At 45.5% G+C, this 27,121-nt stretch overlaps 1 protein-coding gene across 1 annotated transcript in view; it reads right to left on the minus strand.

Annotated features, from left to right (window-relative positions):
* Positions 1–994: 994 nt before the first annotated feature.
* Positions 995–27,121, minus strand: part of LOC149339428 (angiotensin-converting enzyme-like) — a 41,200-nt gene continuing 15,073 nt past the window's right edge. Inside the window, exons 2-15 of the mRNA XM_089548216.1 lie at positions 23,095–23,265; positions 22,158–22,316; positions 18,716–18,803; positions 17,369–17,512; positions 15,154–15,342; positions 13,397–13,488; positions 13,137–13,306; positions 9,734–9,858; positions 8,496–8,591; positions 7,702–7,843; positions 6,871–6,969; positions 5,338–5,469; positions 3,762–3,928; positions 995–3,215 (exon numbers count right to left, since the gene is read on the minus strand). Of these exons, the coding sequence (XP_089404342.1) occupies positions 3,103–3,215; positions 3,762–3,928; positions 5,338–5,469; positions 6,871–6,969; positions 7,702–7,843; positions 8,496–8,591; positions 9,734–9,858; positions 13,137–13,306; positions 13,397–13,488; positions 15,154–15,342; positions 17,369–17,512; positions 18,716–18,803; positions 22,158–22,316; positions 23,095–23,265 (1,887 nt within the window). The 3' untranslated portion in view covers positions 995–3,102. The remainder of the gene's footprint in view (positions 3,216–3,761; positions 3,929–5,337; positions 5,470–6,870; positions 6,970–7,701; positions 7,844–8,495; positions 8,592–9,733; positions 9,859–13,136; positions 13,307–13,396; positions 13,489–15,153; positions 15,343–17,368; positions 17,513–18,715; positions 18,804–22,157; positions 22,317–23,094; positions 23,266–27,121) is intronic.

The raw sequence follows: 27,121 nt of genomic DNA on the forward strand, positions 1-27,121 counted from the left end.
GAATTAGCGCAGCTATACTGCCGCAAAGCAAAAGTATGCAAGTTCCTCAAATGTTCGCTGCCGATCAAAAATTCCTTATGCTTCACGTGAGCATGACTGATGTCAGGTAGATGCTCAGTAGTTTCCTTGTTTGACATATACTCTGCCTTAGAGGACTTTTCTAAGCCAATTAAAGGTACAAAAACGGCAACTCTCCCGGATTACCTGAAGCACCGATTAAAGCACTTTTTTGCTAATCCAAATTATACTTCTGGTAATTTAGACCACAGAGATAGATGGTTGTTAATTTCGCAGTAATTGCACACTCTCGACCGCAGCGGTGGCAAAGTACGTTGACCATCTGCGTCGCATGCGAGAGGGGCGAGGGTTCGATCCCCATTGCCGCAGAGTACCCACCGGTGATACAATGGGTGCAAGCTTTCCCCTGGCCTGGTGCTCGGCTTATTCAGGGTGAAATGCTTGGGAAATGAGTCTTTGACCCCACCTTGAGCAAACGAAAATACCTTGTGCCATGGCGCTCTTTGGCCGCTGATGCCCTTGCGCCATAAAAATTCTCTATCATCATCATCATCAGTTGTACACTCTAAACACAAATATGCCTATATGGGAGTAAAAAGGGAGTAAAGCTGCCATCTAGGGCACACCATTTTATAAAAGGGAGTTCAATAAAGGACAGTTTATTCCCTTCTTACTCCTCTCTGTTTACAGTGTATACGCTCGGCACGGGCTACGTACACCGGCTTGACAAAGCGAAAAGCCACATATTGAGGTTATCTGCATGTAAAACATCCATAGCTCGTAGCTGCTTTGTTCAGTACGAGCAATGAGAATGAGTATGTCTCCAACGAAGCTTATCAGAAAACACATTCATTTTATTCATTTGAATCCTCATAAGAACATTGACCTCCCCGACCTGAGCGCCGTTAACTTACCAGGTATGCTTATCTAATATTAGCTGGCATGGCGGTCGGTTGTACTCTGAAGGACACAGGACTGGAAATTTTGTAAAATCTTTATTTTCTTTAGAATTGCCCAGTACATCTCACATTTCCAAGGACAATAAGAAGAAACATGATATAAACTCGGTCTTACACCTGAAAGCATACTTGAAGCAAAAGTCACATCGTGCGGTGAATAACCACTGTATTTTTTTTTTTCATTGGTGATTTAACTATCCGTGACTAGGAGACTGTTTTTAAAACAATAAAGAGCGAAAGATGCTCATTCTGGCATGCCGGGGGAACACAACCGAGGCCGGGGGAACACAACCCGAAGAGAACACAACTTCTTTGGCCTGAAATTTTGGTTACCTCATAAGAAAAGCGTGATGTTTTTTTTTTTCAATTCCCAGCGACAGTCTTCGATAAGATAGCCTTGCACTGCAGGCGTTGTACTTGACAAGAACACTCATTTATCTGGACTGAAAGGAAATTTTCGATACAGAATGTTCACAAGGCTGAACCTACGTGTGCTACGTACGGATCAAGCTTTCAGGTACCTGCATCTATAAGGAGCTCCTCAGGTGCATCAGGTCAGAGCTTACTGTAAGTACGACAGCGACAACAAGCTTACCTACACTAACGGGATGCTTGCACAGTTGAACCAAAAACCGGATGTTGGTTTCAAGATAGTGCAGCGTGCACGAGTAGCAATTTTCGAAGCCGAACCGAATTATAAATTTATTAATCGCCTAATCAAATAAAAACAAATAATTTTTCTTTTTTTCTGAGGGCCAGGCTCAATATCGCGCAAGTACAAGTATTTTTACGCTCTTTAATAATTGTGGAATTGGAATTCTATTCAGTGCGACAGAAAACGGCCTGAAACATATTTCTGAACCCATTTCTGTATCTGCACGCATCACAAAGTTTACATGCTTTCCCAGGAACCGTTTCTGCATCATGATGTGCCACGATACGCAAAACCACTAACTTAATTATATTTTATAACTAGGATGAATAAGTAGTCAGTGACTTACTGAAAAGATAACGCTCATAACACACAAACAAACCCATGATAAAGCAAACTGAAGCATGTGAAGAAAAAAATAAATGTTAAGTTAGCTCATGCCACATCAGATTACAGCAAATCCTTCGCAGCGGCATTAAGAAAGCATGCAAACACCTGAACTACAAGACACTTCTCCATGAGCCGCTCCTGGAATGAAACACATTAGAATGATCTATATTTGCTGTAAGTTTAGAACATCAATTCGTTCTCGCCTTCTCGTGCACGATTTCGCGGCGAAAAATTACGTGAAATGACTGGTACTACGCGAGAAATACTCGAAATTTTGTCCAAACCCTACCCGGCGATTCAGTCGTATATAAGTATTCCTTTTTCGACGGTTCACAGTATTCATGCTTCCCCATAAACAGGTTAGAGTAATGGCCATCGAAGTCACGGTACTGCGAACTTTTACATTTGCACAAGTGAAATGACTAGTACTATTGCATCACTGTTCTACTACAATACAGGATAACTGTTGGTGATGTTTGGTAAAAATAACCAATTTGCATAGATCGCTTTCAGAGCTCAAGGCTGTTATATATGGCAGTTTAAGCACTGGGGCAATAGGTAACTGCAGTTCAGATAGAGAGGTGCATCGCAGTTGAATTCTGCAATTGACTCCACGTTTAAGTAGGGCTTAAAATCTACATGATAGCGCTTCCTCAAAAAATGAAACGAGATGTCGTAAACCACACTATCTCACTCAATGTCAGATTACACTAGTTTAATGCTGCCTTAGTAAAACCTTACTTTGAGTATGGTCTATAAATAATATACGTCGAAAATTCATAAGCCAAGCGGAAGATCTAGAGGACGCGCTATGTCTGCCGTTACTATCGTCGCATCCTTTCGCTGTAGACACGTAGAATAACGTAATAGGCCGCGTTTCTATATGTAGGTTACAGCATTAAAAACTCGCTTTTCGTATACAGAAATTCAACTCAGGCACCGCAATGAGCATGATAAAGCATGATAAGTAAAACTGAACTTGGGAAAAACACCTTCAGTGTCATCACTGATGGGGACGGAAAAAACATTGGTTTCCATGGGCAGTGCCACAGCAGTATTGCCGAACGTGCACGTTCCAGTGCATCATAACGACCCGTACGCCCGGCAGCACAATACGACCAGCACTGAAGCCAGTACTGTCCCTGCCGAGAGATTAACCTTGTTGGCGAATGAAGGCGAGCCCATGTAGTCTTGAACTGTGGAAGAAAACAAAGGAAGGCGACACATTTTATGTTAAAACAGATAGCATTCGTTGTTGCGAAAAAAAAGTGAACGAAGAAAGTGTATAATGCGTTGTTCTAATGGTTTTCTGTGTGGCTCAGAAGATTTCGAGCACACATTAAATAAAATTACGAGTGATGACTCTACAGGGTGCGGCAATTCCTGCGAATACACTCTAAATTCGAGTACGCCTATATGGGTGGAAAAAGGGAGGAGAGCAGAGGAGAGCTTATTCACGCTTTACTCCTTTATGTTTTAAGTGTAGGAGCAGATGAGCGCAATGCGCACGCGGGGTTAATAACCCTTTACCTCACAAGCCCTGCAGCCAGTACTGTGCCAGTCGCTGACACTGTCACACATTGTCTGATGTTTAGGATATCAATTATGACATACACCCTTCATATAGCTGACGGAAGTTTAAATTGAAAATAAGCGGGGAGATTACTCTAGTGGTCATGCATGGATCATTTTGCGTCAATTTACGCTCAGCTACTCGACAGCGCGATGCTCTGGATTCTCACCGTTTGCATCGTCCCAGCCAACCTTCTCGTTCTTGATCTGCTCATCCAGCCATTTCTCTAGCGGCTCGAAGTACTTCTTCAGAGACGAGGCTGACATTTGCCTCGTACCGGCCATGATTTCGAGGACGTCGGGCCAGGGCTTGGAGCGGCCCAGCGACAATCCGTTCCTGAAAATGACCACCGCTAGTACGCGCTCATGGGCGACAACAAGCCGTACACGTCTTTCCAATCACGGCGCAAAAAAAAAAAAAAAAACCCTCGTCGAAGCAATGTAGCTCATTCCCCCTGGTCTGCCTGCAAGCAGTTTTAACAGCCCGTGCATTTATATCGCCTCTCCTTCTCAGACTCTAATCAATCCTTATTTTTCCACTCGTCGCGGTAGCTCAGTGGTTATGGCACTCGGATGCTGACCCGAAGGACGCGGGTTCGACCCCGGTCGCGGCGGCCGCATTTCGATGGAGGCGAAATTCTAGAGACCCGTGCATCATATTGAGAAAACGCACGGGGAAAATAAATTGAACATTCAGTGCACGTTAAAGAACCCCAGGGGGTCAAAATTTCCGGAGCCCTCCACTACGGCGTCCCTCATAGTCTGAGCCGCTCTGGGACGTTAAACCCTAATTGAAGGTTTCAAGGTTTATTAAAACGAAATACAAATCAGTTGTAAGTTTCATAAAAAAGTTAGTACAGTAGGAGGTCCCAAAGTGAAAACTGTCTGGGGGACCTCCCATCAGGAATACATAAGGAAAGTGCATAAGTTTGGCAGAGGAGCTGGAATAAAAGTATACAATGAAGTTAAGACCTATTAGTGTAATTTGCGGCAATGAATAAGTTATACAATAGTTGGCGGGCATAATTTAACAAAAAAGGCATAAAATAGCAAAACATAAGAGCAATAGAAAGAACACAAAAAGACATCAGATAACAATGGGCATTGAATAAATCTGCATTTATTCAATGCCCATTGTTATCTGATGTCTTTTTGTGTTCTTTCTATTGCTCTTATGTTTTGCTATTTTATGCCTTTTTTGTTAAATTATGCCCGCCAACCAATAAACCAAAGCTTATTTTCCGCTGCGCTGAAAGGCAGGTCCCAACTAGAGCGGAGGCATGGCGTGGCTTCAGCCAGTGACATACGACACGAAGAATGAAATTAGAGTAAAAATATAATCGGGACAAAACTGCTATATTGTCCCGGGCCAGATATATGATTACATAGTCATCGTTTCGAGCGGTTGTACCTATATGTAGTAAGAGTGCTGTCATTCATTGGCGCTCGAACAGTACTATAGCCATAGTTGTACTTCATGAATCCGAACACAGTGTACTTGATGACAAGCTAAGTACCGAGAAGTGCTAAATTTTCCTCTCGGCTACCGACAAGTGCTTCTCGGTGCCACTAAAGGCGTGTCGTTAGCCGTGCGTCAGGCTAACATGCCGACACTCCTTCCTATGTATTTATAAAAGCGGCTCAACTCTAGCTGTCGCTTCGTCGCACCTAGGGAGTTTTCTGGCACCATTTTATTTGAGGCAATGTGCGCGCAAGCTCTAATGCGAATGCACATATTCTTATTACCTGAGAATTTCACCAGCGGGGTGCTCTCCATAGATGTCGCATTCGTGGAAAGGGTGGGTTCCGTCAATTTTTTTCGTAGCCGTGCAGAGATGTTCGTGGAATTGAAACTGCAGAATATATGACACGAAGTACCTGTTAAGGAAAAAGAAAACAAAATAGAGTCACAGATAAATACAGACTAAAGCTAAAGATCGCTGATTTGTACGGAATAGATATGAAAGGTGCGCGATGAAGCGCTACAGATAAGCGACAACAATTTCACCCTTCCATTGCAAAACTTACCACAGTCAGATGAAACAAAATAACTGGCTGTTGCAGGAGGTGCATCCAGATGAGATAAAAATCAATCGATCAGATAAAAATCAAGGAAGCGAGGAAAGATGCTTGCAAAGAGCTTACATCGAGCTATATTTATTTATTTATTTATTTATTTATTTATTTATTTATTTATTTATTTATTTATTTATTTATTTATTTATTTATTTATTTATTTATTTATTTATTTATTTATTTATTTATTTATTTATTTATTTATTTATTTATTTATTTATTTATTTATTTATTTATTTATTTATTCAAATACCCTAAGGGCCCACTGGGGGTATTACATAGGGGGGGACAAATCAGAGCACAATTTTCAAAGTGTACAAGAACAGGTTGAGCGTTGAGAAAGAGTAAATTTCTTCAAGTAATTTTGATTCTCTCCTGAACGGCACCAAAACAGTTTGGGCAGCCAATGCAGCCTGACAAAGCCTCCGTTATAGATCTAAGCCTGATTTACAGGCGACTCTTGGACCGGGGCTTGGAGGGATGCGGCTGTCCCTTATGAACCATGCTTTTTTTTTATAAAAAAGCTATAGACAAGACTTCAAAAGTGTGAGTGTAAGCATTCCATAGCAAATCTCTCCCTGGCGCGCGGAGAAAATCAGCAAAACAAAATGCTTTAAATTTGCGCGGCTGGCACCACGTTCTACACGGTGTCGAGCATTCAAGATATACTCAACAATTCAAGACAAATACATTTTTTGAGCGGAAAATCGTTCATGAACACAGTTGTTTCATATAAGGTAATATTTCAATATAGCAATCAATATATCCCCGGACGACCCGACAGCAGTCTTACATTTTTCCTTCTATTAACATTGTTGCTGTCGTCACAAGCGTTCCCCGTCGGTTTTCTATGGCAGCCTTAACTGTTCGATGCGGTCGATGGAAACACTTTAAAAGAAAGACTTTGCAACATATCAGAAGAATGGACCATTACCTTCGATATTTCCATCAAGTATCTTACAATTTTCCAATTTTCAAATTTTTTGTCCGGGAATGTCGGACATGGGTGCGCTCCATTGATGTTTGATGCTCGTTAGAACTGACCGGTCAGAGCTCAGGAACCATTTTAGAAGTCATATATTACAGCACATGATGCCCAGCTGAGCGTTAGGGTGGGTGAGCCGATTCCCTAAGATCCACCCTATAAGAGCCCACATTCAGTTCTTGATTCTTGTACTCGGGCCCATCGCCCGCGGCACCCACCTGAGGTAGGGAACATGAAGCGCTACGTGGTACTTGGCGCCACCATCGAAGAAAGACTCGTTGCGTTTAACAGGAGGGGACACGCCTTGATATTTGATCCTGCAGGAAGAACACCCCATTTAACACATTGCTCTCACGAGGTCGTGCACTGGGTACAAGGTGCATCATATTGAGAAAACGTGCGGTGAAAAAAATTGAACATTGAGAAAGTGTATAAATTAATTGTTGTTAAATTACTGCGAAAACGCGGTGCAAACTTGTGGTTTTCCATTCAAATCTCGCACTGAAATAAATTGCTTCGAGTTATTACTTACATCAACAGACAGAAACAGGCCGAAATGATTTGCTGCATTCCTAATCGAAAAATAACTCAGATACAGATAAGGGGAGAACCGATGAATAAACAGACAAATAAATACAACACTTCAATATGTGGATGCATACCACCTAGCGCTGCCAGAACTTTTAATCAGAATTTCGCTACACACAGCTCATGCTTTTCCTGCTAGGTTTGCTGTGATTAACCTTACGTACAATTTAAATATGTAAAGCCCTTTGCCATATGTGACTTCGCTGCAGCAAAGCCACACCATCGAAGCAACGCTTCGTGGAACACGGCTGTTGAAGCCCCTGTGGACTTCAAATTCGGCAGGCAATTTCCAGCCTGTCGAACAAGTGTGACAGGTGGTCATCGAACAGGCGAGCATTTAAAGAGTCTCCTCTGCTAGGAAATGGAGCAGTAGTGCAGAAGCAGGTGTTTTAACCGGGAACAATATTTACGAGTGCATGTGCGACGAGCACGCCCCTCATCTGTGAGAGCAAAATACTTGCCTGTACTCCCAGAATTTCTCGTTCATTTTTTCGAAAGGCGTTTCCCCGGTGAATATAGTCCACCGCCACTTATCAAGTATGTACCCGAAAGGCAAGAAGGCAATTTTGGTGAGCGCCAACATGAGAAGGATGTCAGTAGGGTCTGCAATAAAAGGCAGATTATGGGAAGTCTTAAGCTCTGTGTTATAAGTATAACGCAAAAGCGTTAATGATAATTTGCTATCTTTATTAATTAGTATCTCTCGCTAATTACACACATTCTTTAGCTCAGTTAGCTCAGTACATCAGTGTACATACTAGACCGCGTGGTACATCACAAGACAAACTCTCTAACCAAATCGAACGTACTTGCCTCATGGGTTCAATTCCCAACTAATAATCTCAATTTTGTTTTCAGCGTAATTAATTTACTTTACATTCTTGCATGTGGTAATGACGTCTAAGCCATGCTAAGACCTCATAATAACAATTTAACCTGGGTTTTATTCGCTTTCATTCCACAACTCAACATGTGACGTCACAACACTCTGGAACAATCCTCGATAGATGGGACAACGCGTGCGTATTTTAGTTCAAACATCCGCTCCGACGCTGTCGCCTTGAAAAACAAAATTTAAACCATATTTGACGCTGATTGGACAATTGATCTATGAAATCAAGGTAACCCGTGGAGGAGACACCACGCAGAGAGAAGAGAATAAACGAAAACGTATGAAACTCCTTTCCACGAGCTTGCGGACTAAGAGCACCTGTACATATTAAAAGAAAAGATGCTACTGATGATAAGTACTCACTGTATTTGTCTGTAGGCTTCATCAGTCCAAGCTTCTCATAATGCGTTTTAGTTGCAACTGAGAGCCCAATAAGGTCTCCGACAGCTTCATGGAATCCTGTGCGGTGAAAGTCAACAGAATATGCAGAAATGCTGCATTAAGAGACGTTTTTTATAAGCTGCTAGCACATTCCTCTGCAAGAAGTTTCTTTCACAGCGGCTGTAGGACCTTACAGGGCAATAATAATTGGAGACATCTTTCGAGGAGCCCAAGATTACTTTTCTCTACAATAAAACTGCTGTCTTTCGAGTGGTCTCCTTAATGAAGGTCATCCCTTATCGCTTCGACTTTTCAGCTGTTTATGTGACTTCTCCGTTATTTTCCTTTTTTTTTTCATGTCTCATTCTTGCATACAAATTTGCCGTGGGAGCACAAGAATCCCTTACGCGTTGTTTCCATTTTGAAAAACGCATAAAACGTCCATTAAAGTTAAATTCCTGTCACATATCTCCGCCGCCTTGTTATCGTATAGTTCATTTTTGATAACCCGGCATTTAAAAAAAAAATTATTTCAGGTTAATATAGAGCATCCATCAAGTGACGGAGTCATCATCACAATTATCAGGCACACCTATATGCACATGAATACTAAACGAAGTGGTCCTGTTTCGGTTGTTTCTCAACTGTGAGTGCGGTTGCCATTTGAAACATTAATTAGATATCGGTCGGTTTCGGTTCGGTTCCATCGCTTTGGGACGTTAAACCCCATAAACCGAAATTATTAGATAATGTTTTGTGAAGAAGATAAACTTTCCCCACAGCTAATTTGTTCTAACAAAGTTATTCACGTCGAGAAAGAAATCAAGAACCCAAGAAAGACCCAATTTTTTTCGACAAAGAAAGGACCACCCCCCTCCCCCCCCCCCCTCATCCACCCGAATCCCCATTAGTTGACCATAAATCCTCCGCTGTGTGAAGCATGTAATACGTTATGCGCCAGAAATTTCTAGGCCTGTCCTGCATGCGAATTACAAATGATCTTCAATTAAAACAGAAAAAAAGAAAGGTGAACCGTAATGAGTCACAGTAAATCCATCGTATGGTTTAAGCTGTTTTCGTGCCTATGCCTTTAATGCGGTCTAACAAACAAACTTGCAATGCTCGTATGAAATAAAGCAGGCACTTCGATAGCAGTCGCATAACACTGACTCGTGGTGGTTACGAAGAGCGAAACGTTGCAACAGAGCGAGTAAGACAACCTTCGTTGGCTCCTTGGCGGTTGAGCACATGTTGATGCTTGTACAGCATGTAGTATTCTATGTGTCCCATCTCGTGGTGCACGGTGCGCAGATCTTCCATGCTGGGGTCGGTGCACATCTTAATCCTGGAATCGCAGGAGTGAAGAAATCGTTCAGCGGGCTATAAAAATTGGTCAACTTCTTCGTAATGCGATTCTTTAGCTCAGCTGCTGCAGTATCTCAACCATACGCGACGGCAGACGCAACGCCGAACGGAGGCAGACATGGGTTTAAGTTTCGGCGGCACGCACCGCAATCCGCCGCCGCTCAGCTCATAGCTGAGCCTCTCCTCTGGTAATCCTCATTCGCAAAATTTGCAAACGACATTACAGCTTTAGTCACGTGACAACAACGCAAGCAAGGACATCAACTAAGGCTAATGTGATTCGTCGGAAATGACACTAAATTCGGCGCCTGACACGGGCTTTCTAGTTGCTTGGAATTTAGTGAGTTATGTAGCACAATTGAGGGCCATATTCTCCATCTCCCCTCTTCTCCTCCAGATTCCTAAAATTTCGAGGGATTGCTAGCTGCTCACGTAACAAACCATATTGCACGCTATTTGGTCTTACGCTACATCATTTAACACAAAACGCCACACATCACTGTTTGGTTAAAAACGGTCACAAACGCGAGAAGAACGATTCCGTATATGCTAACTAAAACGGCACGACAAAAAGCCACGGCTAACGGCCGGCACAGCTACCTTTCATCGTTATAATTTTAATAAGAAGTCCATTCAGACAGATCGGAGGGAAAGAGAAGAGAGGCGATCGCAGCACGCCGAACGTGGTAGCACATTAATCAAGCCATCGACAAGTGTGTATGCATATCCGTATAGCGCTGTCGAAAGACCAAGCACAATTTTTTTTTTTAATGGGCAGAGGTGCCGAGTAGGCGCCGCCGCTGGCGGCAAGCTGCATCTCCCTCCCCCTGACTTCTCGAGAGGGATCGAACCATCTCGAACCATGGGTCCGCGCGTACCGCTGCGCCAAGGTTGCGGGGAGAGGAGGACCAGGGTCGTGAGCTGAGACGGAGCCCGAGCCTTCGAGCGTGCTCAAGAAAACTATTTTCCAACATTTTTTTTTGGCACAGGTTGCCTCTTCATGACCTGCCTTCACGCTACCGTTTTCCTGCTCGCGTTCTCTTTGCTTTCGTTGTCTTTCGTCCTCCTGTGCGCTGTGCATTCGCTCTCTTTTATCCTGCGAAGTGCTCGTTCACGCCGCTCAACGCAGGAACGAGTGCCTGAGATCCACTCTCTAAAACTCCACTGTAGCCGTATCGCTTCGCTGACGCAACCGAATAGCAGGTACATTCGCAATTGTTTCTACTCCGTCAGTTTGGTGCGCAAAGGTTTTCCTTCTAGCCTAGACGCCCGCAGTTGAACGAACGAGTCGTGCCGTTGAATTTGGTATCACGAAATCAAATCCGTGCCTGGGACCGGCCACATGTCACGACCCCGTGGCAGATAGATAGATAGAGAGAGGGAAAGGCAAGGATGTTAACCAGAAAGGATTCCGGTTGGCTACCCTGCACAGGGGAAGGGAATGAGGGGAATTAAAGAGGAAAGAGAGAAGTAACGGGAAATAATCACAGTCTGTCAATCAAGGCAGTCGCTCTCAAAAAACAAAAGAGTGCCTTGTAAGCCTTGATGGCAGTTGACTGTTGTGGCCACGGACCGAGGATCTTGGCCTCTGTGAAAGGGCGAGGATCCAGGCGGTCCAGAGCACAGCGCAGCTTATGTGGCTGCTTTTTTTTTAACGCGTAGCACTAGAACTCCATTAGCACGAAAAGCGTCCGGCATTGGCGGCGACTGCCTGTTGTTGTGCCATAGAGGTGGTCCCGTTGCGCTCGCCACCCGTTTCGTGACTGAGCGTTGCCAGCTCTCTTAGCGGTAGCGAAGACTCCGAGTCAGGCGTCGGTGAGACTAAGAAAACGCTTTATACACTATGTACAGGACATAATATAGTTCAACATCGGCACGGGGGCCGAGAGCTATACAACGCGACTGTTCTCGCACAGCGACGATCAGCGAGACACCAGCACGTCACACCATCCGACTCCACTCGTGAGCAGCACTCGACTCACGGTGGGTCGGACTCTCGGTCACTCGGTCACACACCTCCAAGCTGCAGCGTTGGGGCTTTTATAGCCTGAGGAACGGTGGCCCCTCAGAACTGGCCAATCCAAAGGCAGCACTCGACGGCAGTCCGAAAGGACCAATCAGCGATCGCGCGGGCCAACCGCTTCAAATTTTGCCGCGCGCGGTGGCGTCCGGGAGAGAAGGAATCTGGCGCCTCGCTGTCTGGCCTCTTGCGACAGGTCCTGGCGTGTTGCTTGCAGATGCTTCTCCTAGGACTCCGCTGCCGTACGGCGCAGCATCGTGGCTTGTCAGGGAGCGTTAGGGCGCGTGCCTTTCGGCGCAGCACCAGGGCTTGTCAAAAGGGACGCTCGCAGGAGAAAGTTAGCGGCCGGCAGAATTGGAATCCGGGCGGGTTTCCCGGAATGACACTGTGAAGCTTCGGGAGCGAGAAGACAAAGTTGAGAGAAGAAAACGGTGAGAGGAAGGAAGGAAGGAAGGAAGGAAGGAAGGGAGGAAGGAAGGAAGGAAGGAAGGAAGGAAGGAAGGAAGGAAGGAAGGAAGGAAGGAAGGAAGGAAGGAAGGAAGGAAGGAAGGAAGGAAGGAAGGAAGGAAGGAAGGAAGGAAGGAAGGTGGAGATTAGGAGAGGGCGAGTCGGTGGGAGGCGATGGGTGGCGAGACTGAAACCGCGGTCACCAATCAGAATCAAGGGGTGGGGAGAGTGGCGAGGGCGTACGTCATGGCACACTGGGATTGCTGGATTGGATCGATCGAGTGGAAAGGGTGTACGGCATGTCACACAGTGACTGATGGTCTGGATCACGCCACCGTCATGTGGGAACACTAATGTTAACGCATACTCTGCCGCACGAATAGCATTGGTCGTCTGTGACATTTTTTTTTTACTCTGTTTTGTTGGCGTTTGTGCTTTGCTTTCTAAATGCACCACTAAAAAAAAAGCACACGCTCAGAATCCATAGCCTTAAGTACCCGTTTTATCAAGCTGTGAATTATTTCCTACAATATTTTTGCGCAACGCAACCAGTAAAGTAGCTGCTCTCAAGTTACACCAGGGCTTTCCCAGAAAACTCGCATAAACGACGTGTTTTCTTCTTTTCTCACTGTTCCTCTTTGGACAGTAGTCAAGATAACCTTCACATTCGCCAAGAAGGCAATTTCAACGGCAACTCAAAGCCACTGAGAGGTGGCAGAATATTTACTTTATTCCCGTACATCTCATTTTCTAAACACCGTACGAGCGCACAGATCGTTCTTCACGCTTACCTGAAGTCCTCGCCGTCATGCAAATCCCAAGCAGACGCGTGGCACTGAATGTCTCTGTCGTCGGGCTTCGTTATGATAGACCTTTCCCAGAACGTTTGCGTCATCTTCTCAAGTCCTATGCTTGTAAAGAAGTCCTCGGCGGCGTGGAACATCCTTGAAGCATTCCATTTCTGCAGTGGAGGTAAAGTAACCGCAGCGAATTAAACCCGATGACATTTCAATGTTTTACAAAGAGAATGAAGTTCCCGTAGAGAACGCACCTGTTCTTGAATTGTTTTTGTGATGTCAAGGGGTTCTTTTTCTTCCGACAGCCTAGTGTAAAGAGAGCTCCAGTCTTGCGCCCACATGTTTCCTGCAGTGAAAAACGAATCGCGGCAAGTGACCTACAATGCGAACCACGAATAAATAGCGACAGCAAATTTTATACGCCACGTAATGAAAACAAGTGCCCCACAGTACCTCGAAAAGTTCATCACGCTGGATTAAATTCACAGGCGTATGACAGTATTAGTAAAAAGACGCACTCGGCGTTTATTTTGTGCTAGTGGAGAAAGGTCTCAGCTGAAATTCAGTGCACACTTAGGAAATAGGTAGCTTCGTCAAATGAACGGCAGATTTTACGCTTTTCCTCTTAGAATGTGTAATGAAGAGAATACATCAGTTGTATCTTCATCTTGCAGCCCGTGTGCAGCACTGCTGCCGTTTTTGTGGTCGATCATGTTTCAGTCTCAAACTTCTTAGCTTCGATTTTTTTTCTTTCCTGCTCACTCTGCGCTCTATTCAGTTCTTGTACCGCTTCTTTCTTGCAACGCTTATCCTACAGCCAAGCCTAGCTTCATGAATCGGTCTCGTCGCAAATAATACGATCGTCCATAGTTGCGTTATTGGCATACAGTCGCAGTTTAATATGTGCGCGCACACGAGGAAATACATTTCTATCATTACATGCAATAGCAAAGGTGCGGCACTCCAAGTTATCTGCATGACTTAGGCTTTAGCCGGCCGCTACTCTGCATGGGCATGGAAGGCTTCACTGCCTTCCCTCCTTCGTGATCTGTTTGCCGGGGGCATAAATGAATGCCGCGGCGTGTGATCAATTATATAACGCCGTAAGTTTCCCATCTTTGGGCGCATGTCCAGGTGGACTTAACAGGCTTTGAGCAATCATGGGTTATTTCTGATAGCAATATTCAAATTAATATTTATATCGCAAGTTTGACGTAAGAGATAAGAGATTTGATGTAAGAGTTTTAGCACAGCGGGTCCTGCCTAGAGCTACCGCATACTGCCAACCGGGCATTGGCGGCTCGCGGTACGCAGTAGGCGGTAGGTCAAGGCCGCATACGCTGTGCTAAATCTATGTACTCTCATTCTTCAAAGGAATGTAGAAGATAAAAATTTAATGCCCCCCACCTGGAAGGAAGAAGCAGCACTTTTAAGCACACTGTTAACTTGCAAGCCCTATAACTCGCTTAAAGGGCAACTGCATCGCTTTTTGATAACTTCGCGATATTCAAGGATTGAAATCTATATAGGCTGGAGGTGAAGCATGCCAAGAGTTTTTGCCCAAGCATTTAATATGATGACGTAATCGACGACTGAATTTTGCGCTTTTTCTCAAAGCACGCGAGGAGTGTGGGGAAGTTCACTGTGACGTCACGGAAGGTATGATTTTAAATTACCGCTGCTGTCAACCACACCCTATCATGTCTCGTTGGATGCTGCCAACGCTCGGCGGGCTTTGCCTTCTGTGGCGTTGGATTTTTTTGCTTCACAGCAGGGGTTTAAACGTTGGAAATTTACCAATATCTTCGATTACGTCCTCAGCCGTCACCCAATTGGCATCGTGCGCTGCGGAGAAGCTTGAAGGACGCCGTGATTTTAATTGGTGATTACGTCAGCATTTCGAACGCTAGCCCAAAAGGACTCCGCATGTTTTACCTGCAAGTTTCGCATATCGACCGTTTTAAGCTCGTCGATTTCTAAAATCTCTGCAGTTGCCCTTCAACGCACTCACCTAAGAGATGGGCTGGTATGGTTCCATCCGCCGGCAGGCGGCCTGGGTATATCTCCCTGAGTCTCATTCTGACAAAGGCGTGCAGTTTTTTGTAGAGAGGGGACACCTCCTCCCACAGCTTATCCACGATGTCCGTCATGTTGGCAGTTTCGTAGTCACTGAGCCAGGCGTCCTTGAGGTTTGCATAACCTGCAGTTCAAGTGCAGGGGAAAAAGAATGGTCGAATACACAACAGCCACGCAGTTCTGATCAGGGTGCAGTGAGCGGAAAAAAAATTGTACTCGCACATAAGCGTACGTGACTACACGCCTCGTATAATTGCGTAGAAGGACCACTGACGCTGCAGCGTGAATAATACCGCATTTACCAGCCTCGCAAAATTCCTAAATTCGGTTTCAAAGTGTTTTACCCAGCTAACTACTTCTAGACTATTCCATAGGTTTTTCATTTTGCTGCTAAATAAAGCCGTTCGACATTCAACCAAGCATGTCGAGATTACTGTACATGTGTTCGGGCTGTAAGCGTGAGGCTGTTCACTGAAACGCTAGCAGGTTCTGGCGACGTACGTTCGCCTGAATAGGGAGAAGATGCAAGTCCTTAGAAGGTGGAAATCAGAAAGTAAATATCTAAAAATGCGCGACTGATCGTTTTAATTTGTTTCTGCGCATTCCGGACAGAACACTTTTTAGATTGGCACGACTGGGCATCAAAGTTACAAAGAAGGAAGGCGAGAAATTGACATGTCATTACCAGCTCGACTGAGTTCCCGACGCACATCTAATACCGGTACCCTTGCTTGTTCGCAAAAGAGTGGCTTCATGAGCTTGAATTCTTAAGCTTTGAAACCAAAGTGTGAGGTACCACGAGGACGAACCTAAGGCCTAACGTCGCTCACAATTTTCTAAGCTCACCACAACACCGCCGACTGTTGCCTCATATTGCGTAGAATGAATGGCATACTGAATACAGCATACTAAATTTATTTATTTAAAAAATAAACTTAATAACATATTATTCCAAACTTTGAGCCAAACAAGGCACCTCTGCAACATCTATATGGCGGGCGTCATTTTTATCCATAACCTGAAACTGACAGCTTCGATAGTGTGGCCACTTGTGGACGGGACATATGATTGCTTTTCCAATTAATGAATAAAAAAAAACGATAGACAGCATTTTGTGCAATACAATCGTAGTGTCATGCACGTCTGCACAAGAGTGGCACTGTTTCGAGCCTACCCAGTACTAACATGAGTCGAAGTGATTTCTACGCATATCTTCGCATACCACCATTGTCATCCACCCACGTACGCTTCAAGCGCTCGAACGAAAAAGTATAAAAAACTGGCCCACTGCCTCCGCGCTTGCCCAACGAAGAAGGTCAAGGAACTTCTACCTAATCAAGCTCTCATTCGAGGCATTTATCTATGCATACACTAGCGTGAATTTCGTCTCCTTCACCTCCATCTTATACTCCATCAAGCTCAGAGACATGTTTGGCAGTGTATATTAAACCAACTTTTTTTGTGTCTGTCCTCACGTTATTGCCAGCATGGCCCAGAATGAATGACACTAAACGTTAAAAGAGGCCTTCAAAATAACTGCGTTATAGACCCCTAGGAAATATGCGCTTAATATCATTCCTTGCGCCCGTGTAACATGGGTGTAAGAGTCAAATGACTATGACTGAGATATTCCATAATTTTGCTGAAATTTGGTGCTGCCTTCCTGTACCATCTGTTTTCGGATAATAAGTGCTCTATTATTTCCCGAAGACCGTAGCTATGGTAGCTGGCACTCACAGTCTAGCCAGGATAAATGCTCATGAGCGCGATGTCGATACGAAGTCGCAGTCTAATTCAGCGGCAAACGTCTAAAAAGTCACAACTGAAGTTGAGGATCAGTAGAGTAGATAAACCGTAATTAAAAAAAACAGGAGGTGGCAGATGTTTATTTTACCTTCGGGACAAGCAATGGATTTCACGCTGCGCACGTATCATTTATTGCTTCTGAGCCATCTGCCTTAGGCTCTGGATAAGCCAAAAACGTTAGAACTTGAAAGAAAGGGACAAATTTCGCTAGATAACAATTCATTGCAGGGTGTATCCGGTAACATTAACTTTTATTATCATGACCTGAAGGTTTAAAATGACAACCCACTAGTAAGTATGGGCAAGCACTACTGACAAGTGCCGAAAAATACTATCATACTAACCGTCAAGTGATGCTCCTTCGTTGGCCAGTGTGACGTAGGGAATGAAGTACTCCTTCACGGCCGGACCGACGGCGTTGTGCCATGCCAGCCAAACTTCACGCAGTTTATCGTAGTCACCAACTTCTTTCATCATGCGAACGAGGTCTACGCGGAAAGAACGAAGATTAGGAAGAAGCTTTAATCGCATCGTTTATATGAGTCGCATCGCGGACGCGAGCGAAACAAATCAGGAAGTTTTACGAGGACGCCTGGTCTCTTCACGGAAGGTTTTCGGGGTAAATATTTAGTCCAACACTGCTAGCAGTGACCAATACAGAACAGATACAGGGTGATTGAAATGTGAAAAAGAAAGTACTAATCGAATTATTCGAAAAGTACAGACAGTGGTGCGTTGCTGTTTACACAGAAATGCGCAGAAAAACGAGGAAGTTTTTTTTTTTTTTTACTAATGAAAACTTTTATTCCCAGTGTAGTTTTATTTGCCGTCGAAAGGCGCCGGTCTAACCTTTGAGTTGTGTCAACAGTTTGTACAGTTGCTCTTCACAGCCACCTTTCGGTGAAGAATGTTACAATAAATTTGTTGTGTGAATAAAAATAATTACGTGCATTTCTGTTCATTTCGATGAAAACCTCGCCTCGCTTTGACCTTTACAATTCGAATTATAGAATTTTTAGTAGAGCAGAACGTTGGGCCAGTTGGTGTAGCGACATATTCAAGAAAACTTTGCGCAGATTAACACAAGACGGAGGGAAAAAAACACACGCACACAAGAGCGCTCGTGTGTGTATGCGTGTTTCTCTCTCCGTCTTGTGTTAATCCGCGCAAAGTTTTCTTGAATAGAATTTTTAGTTTCAGTCTGAGTTTTGGGTCACCCTATATTTAGCCCAACACTACTACTTGCGGCTGAGATCACTCGGCAGATAAACAGTTCAAACGGCACCCTATCATGTTGTTCTTTTGCGCGCTGAACAGCTACGCCGTTATCTCCTCCGTCTAGGAAACGGCAGCTCGCTGTTACTTTCCATAGCTACACTTATCGTATGCAAACAACTCCCTGCGACAGTTATCAGCTGAAAGCTTCGGCAGACATTCGGTGTTTTGGAAAGTTAACTGGAGCACTGCTAGACGAATCGGCCGATGAGTAGTTTTAAGGACTATATACAGCACGCAATCTATTGCTTTGTCAAAAATACAAGCTGGAAATTCTTCGCCAAGTTCTAAACAGCGTAAGAGAACACTATTTCAAATAGTCACGCATATATTATGCGAAACAAGAACGATTTGTAAGTTTTCATTGTTTGCGGATCAGAGTAAGGGCTGTGTAGATAGTGTGTCGACATTCTTACCAGGCTCCAAGCTAAGATCCTTTTCGTTTCCGACAGTCACTTTGGTCGATCCGTAGATGGCAGCCATCTTGGAGCTTAGACTGGTGGCCTGGATACCAGGAGTGGGTACAGGAAGTGAAGCAAGGGCGTCCGCAGAATTTTTTGCAGGGGGGGGCCCCATTGGTTTTTGGCGCCGGAGGGGGGGGGGGGGGGGGTATGTTCGTAGCAAAAAGGCACTATTTGCGGACTATATTTATTTATTTATATATAAATAAAAAATAAGTTAAATACACACATGAAAGAAAAATTACAAACAGCAAATTAAAGCGTGGCTAGGAGAGATACATTGGAGTTTATCAACGAAGAAACAATCAAAATTAATAAAAATGCAAAAAGATACTGCCACTTCGTGGAGAAGAGTGCTCAGTCTTGCTGCATACGGGTTCAAGACTCACCCGGATTGATGACCAGCACACAGCACAATATGGTCACAAACACGCAACTACAGTCACTCAGTCAGTCTTCCTTGAACAGCAACTCTAGGCGCCTCGGATTTTTCTGGGCGAATTGCGTGATTACGCGGGTGATAAATTCATTTCTGTGCTTCATTACACGCTCTCGGTGCGCACTCATCATACACATTGATTGGAAAAACGGTTGAACGCGTACGTTGAAAACAAAAGATGACTATATATACAACGAAAACTTATTTACAAGATAAATGCACGCTCACAGCTTCATACACCTCGCTCCATCTTGCTCGCGCATCCGCACAGTCGAGCAACTGCACACACACTGCTCGCCGCTCGTCGTTTTCTCGTCCGCTGTCTTGGTTGTTTTCAGCTTCGTTGACAACCGGCCACTAAAAACACCGAAGCACAAACACAGCGGCGCGCACACGTGCAAGGGCTTACTTCCGCGCGACTTCCGAGGGGAAGGGATACTCGCCACTCCGGTCGGAAAATTTGTTTTGTGTGTTCTTATGGTGTTCAGAGCCCCAAAACGACTCAGGCTATAGCCTCGTATACATGGAGCCCGACATTGCGGGTCGGGTCGGGGTGCGCCAGATGTCGGGCTGACCAGACCGACCCTACCGCGTATACATGAACCGGTTTTCTGTCGGGCAGAGACCGTCGCTACCCCTAGCGTCGAGCACGCAAACTACACGCATGCTAGAGGAGGAAAGATGCCCAGACGAAAAGTTCCCTTTCCCGCTGCTGCTCTTTCCGGCCGGTTGGTTCGTCCGTTCACGTGCGCGCTGTCTTCGAGGCCGGCAGCGGCTCGCTTTGATTTCTAATGGGTGTCTCCGCTGCCGGAAAAAAATATCTCCCAGCACGGCCGGTCTCGACGCGCGCGCTTTCTCGCTCTCTTCTTACGGCCTGAGCAGGTGCCGAGAAAACAAATCATGGTGAAAACCACTATCCAAAGCCGGGGTTTCTAGTGATTCAGGCGTTTTTTTTTTTTTTTTTGAAAAGGCGGTCAAGTATCTCCCACGATGGAAATTCTCAAAGTCTTGTAACTAATCATTGAACCACATCTAGAAGATTCACCCGTCCTATGCTGCCCGGAATGGGTTGACAGAAGCCACACCAAATGCTTAACACACCTCATTTCTGAGAAGTTTCTCCGAATTTTTCTCGTCAACTACACAAAGAAATTGACAAACCAAGATGACAAGCCATCTGGTTTCATCCACAAGCCAACGCGAAAGCATTTAAGGCTGTAACTGACATCCCTTGAACTGCGAGCCGCACAACAATGTTGTATAGGTCATTACAAGCAGCGCCTGTTATTGTTTTCAGTCCTTCTAAGTATGTGAAACGATATCGGAGTTCCAAAGAGCAAAGGATCTTTCTGATCTGGTGTGTTTCACGCAGTGAGAACAGATGGCACAGATACTTCGAATGTTTTCAAACGGCAAGTGCTATTATTTTATTCATACATTTCCAAGTATGAACAGAGATTGTGCCAGCCCTGAAGATGAAAATAAATGTTTTCCTAACCGTGGCTTCGCCCTGTAATATCTTGCCTCACTTTTATTCCTGCTAGACGCAAATGATACAGCCCTATTCGCTAATACTATGCGCCATCATTGCATGCCGACTTCAATGTTTTGAGATCCATCTACTAGTTCCCTGCTTTGCGTGCCGATAGCAGTGGCTGCATAAGATATGGTCGTCAAGTTCTTCTTCAGTACTCGGAGCAGCCGTTCAGCAATATGTGCAAAGTAACCGAACCAGCCCCCGGAGAGTTGCGGCGGTAGATAGCAACTGCCCCTCATGCACAGGCCGTTAAGAAAGAGCGCGCGCGCCGAGTGCTCCGAGTTCCTGCACAGCGCCAGCCAGACCGGAGAGGAGGCAGGAGAGGAGGCGCTAAGCCGATGCGGCAGCGTATACATGCTCCTTCCAGCCGGGTCGGGCAGAGCCAACCCACCCCCTGCAGTCGGGCTGGCCCAGCTCGACTCGACGGTCCCTTTGCTCGACCCCCTAGCGTATACATGAGCCCGACAACCGGTTCTCGGCCCGACAGCCTGCTTAACCCGACTTTTGTCGGGCTCATGTAAACGCCCAGTATGAGGGACGGAGTTGTACAGAGTTTCGTATAATGTCGACCATCTGGGTTTCTTTCCCATGCACTGACATCGCACAGTACATGAGCGCTGTTGTGATTTGAGACCCAGCCAGAGGTGACAGGCGAGCCAGGCAGGCGCCATCGGGCTGCGTTGACCAAAGGCGCTGGTTTTCGGAGAAGACGCAAGGAACGCTGGTGTGGGGGCGCCTCTAGAGACTGCGTCGCCGTGAACAAAAGCAGCTAATCCCCTTTGCCGAAGATTCTGAAAGCGGCGCTTCTACCGAACTGCGCTCTCCCGTGGATCGGAGGAGACAGCGAGCGGCGGCGCCCACTCATCGCCCGCTTGCCCCTGAGCAGCCCGACAAAGCGGGGTGGACACGGCTGATTTGTCCTTCCCTCCTGAAGAATTCATCGGTGGCCGGCGTAACGAAGGCGAAAACAAGATGCCCTGTGCACTGTCTGCCTCCGTGTCGCTATCTGTCTAGAGATCAACGAAACAGACACCCATCTCAAGGCGGCTCGAAACACATGCTCGCCGGTGCCGCTGTATGTCTGCAACAGGTCGCCCTTCAACAGAGCTAACGATGGTGTGGTTTGAAAACGGCGTAAAGACGCGTGCCCGGATGCGGCATTTCGCAGATGTGACCCAAAGCGTGGAAGCGGGGCTGCTTTTACCCTTTTGGCTGAGCGCACCACCGCCCCTGGCGTGCGGCCATCACTCACGGTTCGAGTGAGTGATTTTCCAGGGGGGTGCAGCCGCCCCCCCTTGCCCCCCCCTCCGGACGCCCATGAAGTGAAGTGAACGCGCAGTTGAGCGTCGGAGGACTCAGCTCCAACGCAAGAAGTGATACAACGTCAGCGAAGACTTTCGAAGATAAAAAGTGATACTAACGTTCTCTAATTTGTCGTCGGGAAGTGCAGCCAATCCGAGTGTAGCTACGTGCCTGAACAATCGCTTCAGGGATTCGTTCTTGAAACTCTGCCAATCGAAGCGTTTTGCTGTCAAGCCGAACTCGCGCTCAAGCTTGGCCTTCTCGTTGGATACTTTATTCTGAAAAAAAAAAAACAGTGACAAATGGCAAAGAGGCACGTTCAGTATATTTGGTAGACCGCAACACGTGAATGGTAATAATGTTTTGCTGTCTCCCAACGCAGTAGTGAAAGTGATGGAGCAATAGAAAGGAAACCCGCTCGTAAGATGATGAACGCTAAAAAAAAAAAGTAAAGCAGAGGAACGTCACAGACAGAACTCATTCTTTGAAAACTAGTTGCACACAGGAACTGATAGCGTAGCAACAATGGACATAGACGATTTACTGAGTAAAACAAAATGGAAGCAAGATAGATGACTAGGAATGCCGAAGATTTGCCTGAATGTGATATTTTTTTTTTAAACTGTTGGGAAACCTTTTCTTCTTTTGTTTAGCCACATAGATGTAGTGGTTCAAGACTACGGCTTAGGTTTCCAGAACACAGCGCATACATCCCCGGCACTTATCCCCTTCGCAAGCGCCCCACGTTAAAATTCATTTTGTCTCCGAAATTTCTTGCGAAGGTCGGATAAATTCGATAAACCGTACTTTGGTACGCATAGGCGAAATCTCTGCCTGATAAAGTAATTAAAGCACAACATTCTTTAAGTACTGGTGAACAGTCCCGAAACATTTTAGCGCAATTTTGTTGCTCCATTCATTTGTGATTACTGCGGCGGTAGAGCCTCACTACGCGGATTCTCGGAGACTGCGTTCTTTGCGCCAAATTGTTCGCTTGAAACGTGGGGTTGCGATACGGAGAGAAAAAAAAGAAGCCGATGTTTAGTCTCAGCTCACCGTGTTGTTTTCATTGTACTCAGTGATGTTGGTGGCGTAATCCCATTGCGAAGAACTCGATACGTGCTCCATCGTCGTGTACGGGGCTTCCAGGTCTTCGATGAAGGAAACGCCCATGTCTTCGTTCGTGATCAAGGCTGACACGTTTTTCAAAGTGGCCAAGTAGGTATCCTTTTGAAATAGTAAAAAAAGAGAAAACATTCGCTGCAGTCTTGTTTCATGAGTACAGATTTTCCCAGCTTCCAGACTGTTGCATAATAAATTCATGACCATGTAACAGTAATTCGAGAGGACGACACTCTCGTGAAAAGAGAGAAATGAGAAACCTAAGTCACACCCTTTTTAACTGCTTTCATAATCCCATTGTGAGGAAGTGAATAGTAAAGATCTTCAATGTCAATACTGAAGCCTGTACAACAACCTGGGTTGCTATGCTTTAGGAAAAGGGTTACCTTGTCTGTATTACTAATTAGGAAAGGATCCTCCACAACTAGATACGAAAGACGCTTTTGTAGATAACTAGATACACAGTGCTGCCAAGTGCCAGTTTCCGAAATGTAGCTCTGAAGGGAATGTTAACTTTATGAGTCTTGGCGGAGAAAAAGACATCTAACTTATCGCCTTGTGCTTTTCTAACAGCCGCCGCCAGAGGTACAAGATTACATTGGTTCAGTAACGAAACGGCCTGTTCCTTACCACTCTAGGAATCTACATCGACACGATTAAAGCACTTACAGCCTGTGAAGCCTTTTCAGCAAAAATGCCTTCGGGTATAACAACAAAGTGACCTTCTTTATGAGATAAAACAAGCCGCAAATCCACTAAAGACCGTAAGTCCTTACGTCGTCTAGGCGCCCCTGGTGACGCAACCAAGGCGTTGGCGCTCTCTTCAAGGAATCTCGGGCGCACCCCTTCAACGACTTCCCTGGAAACGGTTCTTGACAGGGCCAACCTTTCCACCGGTGACATTAGCGGTTCGTTGGCGTACTTTGGTCCGCGCTCAAGGGTCTTCAGATGTTGCGCCGGAAGTTGTGCGTCGCCCAAAAGCTGTACTTTACCGGCAGGAACCTCCGTCTTCTTCCTAGGAAGGTGTGGAAGGGCAGATGCCCACAAAAACTCCGTCGTCTGCTGTGAAGTGTCGAACCATTCCCTGTACAGTCAGGCCGGAATGAAACGCGAACACGCATATGTCATACATTTCTACTTTGCAGCGAACTATTCCTTTACAGCCTATTTACGATTATGCCCTTCGGCACACCCTTTATCCAGACACATGAATCAGGCTAGCTGCACACTACAGCTGAAAGTAGGCAGGTAAAATATTTTGTTTTCTTGACATGCGCTGTTCGCGTTTCATTCCGGCCTGACTGTACATCCTGGCTCGCTGACGTTCGTCGCCGTACCCACCACAAGCCACCCACAAGCACTCACAAGCAACGGGGCATTCTAGAAGGATGTGCCGCATTCTGCGCTCCGAACTTTGGCGACAAGCTCGCTACTTCAAGGAGTGCTTGTGGGTGGCTTGTGGTGGGTACGGCGACGAACGTCAGCGAGCCAGGATGTGCAGGGAATGGTTCGACACTTCACAGCAGACGACAGAGTTTTTGTGGGCATCTGCCCTTCCACACCTTCCTAGGAATAAGACGGAGGTTCCTGCCGGTAAAGTACAGCTTTTAGGCGACGCGCAACTTCCGGCGCAACATCTGAAGACCCTTGAGCGCGGACCAAAGTACGCCAACGAACCGCTAATGTCAGTGGTGGAAAGGTTGGCCCTTTCAAGAACCGTTTCCAGGGAAGTCGTCGAAGGGGTGCGCCCGAGATTCCTTGAAGAGAGCGCCAACGCCTTGGTTGCGTCCCCAGGGGCGCCTCGACGACGTAAGGACTTACGGTCTTTAGTGGATTTTTTCGAGTGCAATGATTTGAGGCTGGTTTTATCTGATAAAGAAGGTCATTTTGTTGTTATACACGAAGGCATTTCTGCTGAAAAGGCTTCACAGGCTGTAAGTAAGTGCCTTACTCGTGTCCATGTAGATTCCCAGAGTGTTAAGGAACAGGCCGTTTCGTTACTGAACCAATGTAATCTTGTACCGCTGGCGGCGGCTGTTAGAAAAGCACAAGGCGATAAGTTAGATCTGTTTTTCTCCGCCAAGACTCATGAAGTTAACATTCCTTTCAGAGCTATCATTTCGGAAACTGGCACTTGGCAGCACTGTGTATCTAGTTATCTACAAAAGCGCCTTTCGCATCTAGTTGTGGATGATCCTTTCCTGGTTAGTAATACAGACAAGGTCACACCCTGCCTCTCACGCAGGAAACTTTGCTTGTATATTGTGGTCCGTGGTACCAAGACAGACCCGTGAGCACTCGCAAACCTGGGACTCTAGTGTATAGTTTTATAATGACACGGAAACTTCATCGCGGGTTTGATCCTGGCCTCGGCAGTCGATTTTCGCTGGAGGCGAAATTCTAGAGGCCCGTGTACTGTGCGATGTCAGTGCACGTTAAAGAACCCCAGGTGGTCGAAATTTCCGGAGCCCTTCACTGCGGCGTCTCTCATAGCCTGAGTCACTTTGGGACGTTAAACCCCATAAACCAAACCAAACCGAAACTTCATTTTTTGGTCGAAGAAGGTATTCATGTGAAACGAACGCGTTATGCCAGATTTAGGTCACGCGATTGAAAACGCTTCCTTAGCATTATTCCTTGGCAGTGCTTCTCGGCATTTATCCAGAGCGCTGCAGTCGTGTCCTTTACCACGTACAAACGCATGTCCTTTATCAGAGATCGTGAAAAAATGTACCAATTTTTGATTAACCCACCCCTTATGTAATACCCCGAAAGGGGCCTTTAAGGTAAATAAATGAAATGAAATGAAAGATATAATCACGCTCCGAGTATGATCTAGTAGTGGAGTAGCGTTTTTCGGAAATGTCTCGAAATTATTTTCTTTTGCGTCGCTTTCACCATGATAAAGAACCATTAGCTCTTCTCCTATTTCGGATAGTAAAATAACAGCATATTATTCTTTTTTGCTACGAGAGGTGTTACGCACAATTGCACAGCGTCGTGTCATAACCCTTTCCCACTTTGCAGTAAAACTCGGCAGGCGATCGTAGTGATTATTATTCCAGCATCACCCTGAGCGAAGTGAATTATCCCATAAATTGCGTTCCGCACTTAAACGAACATGCGGCTCATTAAGCATTACAGGAGCAACAAAATAAATTTAAATACGGGTACTTTTGTCTTTTTTGCGCGAGGATCTTTCATTTATTTTTTTTTTTTTCCAGTTCCAGTGGAAGTAGCCGAAGAGTGAAAGTTATTCTTCCCTTGCACAGTCAGTGTCTCATGCTTCTTGTCTTACACGGCTGAATTTGGAATTTTAGCAGATAGCATTGCAGAGTAGATACATGACCTTTACTGGCCAAAGATATTTTTTTTGTTACTCGATTTGCTGCATACCATTCTTGCATGCAGTCTGTGTGACTGTGTGACTCATTGGCGTTGTGCGTTAAGAGCTATGCGAAGCTATGCGCTCTGCGCTATGCGCTTCTGTTGAATCGCCTCGTCCATCTAACAAGAAAAAAAAAACGAGGAAACGTTCGAGCGGCAGCTGCAGAAGTCAGAAAACATTGTTTCTTTAGACGAAGAGCGTTGACAGGCTTTTAATTTTCTTTTCTAAATTCTTAACGCGAACTTATTATTCACGTTCTCTTTTAGCTGAGTCCGCCCGCAATCACGATTCTGACACGTTTCTCGCTCCTTCCGCGGCGTATATTCGTCTGTTCTGCATCTGCTACCATCTATCTACGTGGAAGGTCACGAGTGCGCAAGTATGGTAAACTGGGCGAGTTGGAGCATTTTCATTTTCCGAAACGTAGCGCGAAAAAAACGAGGACGCAGCAGAAGGCACATCACGACACGTTAGATTTGTTAGATTTGTTTGATCAGTTAAATTTGCCATTTTTGTCCTCGAGTGACGAATGACGTGTCGTGTCTTTGCCTTCTTCTGCGTCCTCGCTTTTGA

This window comes from Amblyomma mixtum, chromosome 6 (assembly GCF_055824585.1).
Source record: "Amblyomma mixtum isolate Tamu chromosome 6, ASM5582458v1, whole genome shotgun sequence".
In the NCBI taxonomy this organism is placed as follows: domain Eukaryota; kingdom Metazoa; phylum Arthropoda; class Arachnida; order Ixodida; family Ixodidae; genus Amblyomma; species Amblyomma mixtum.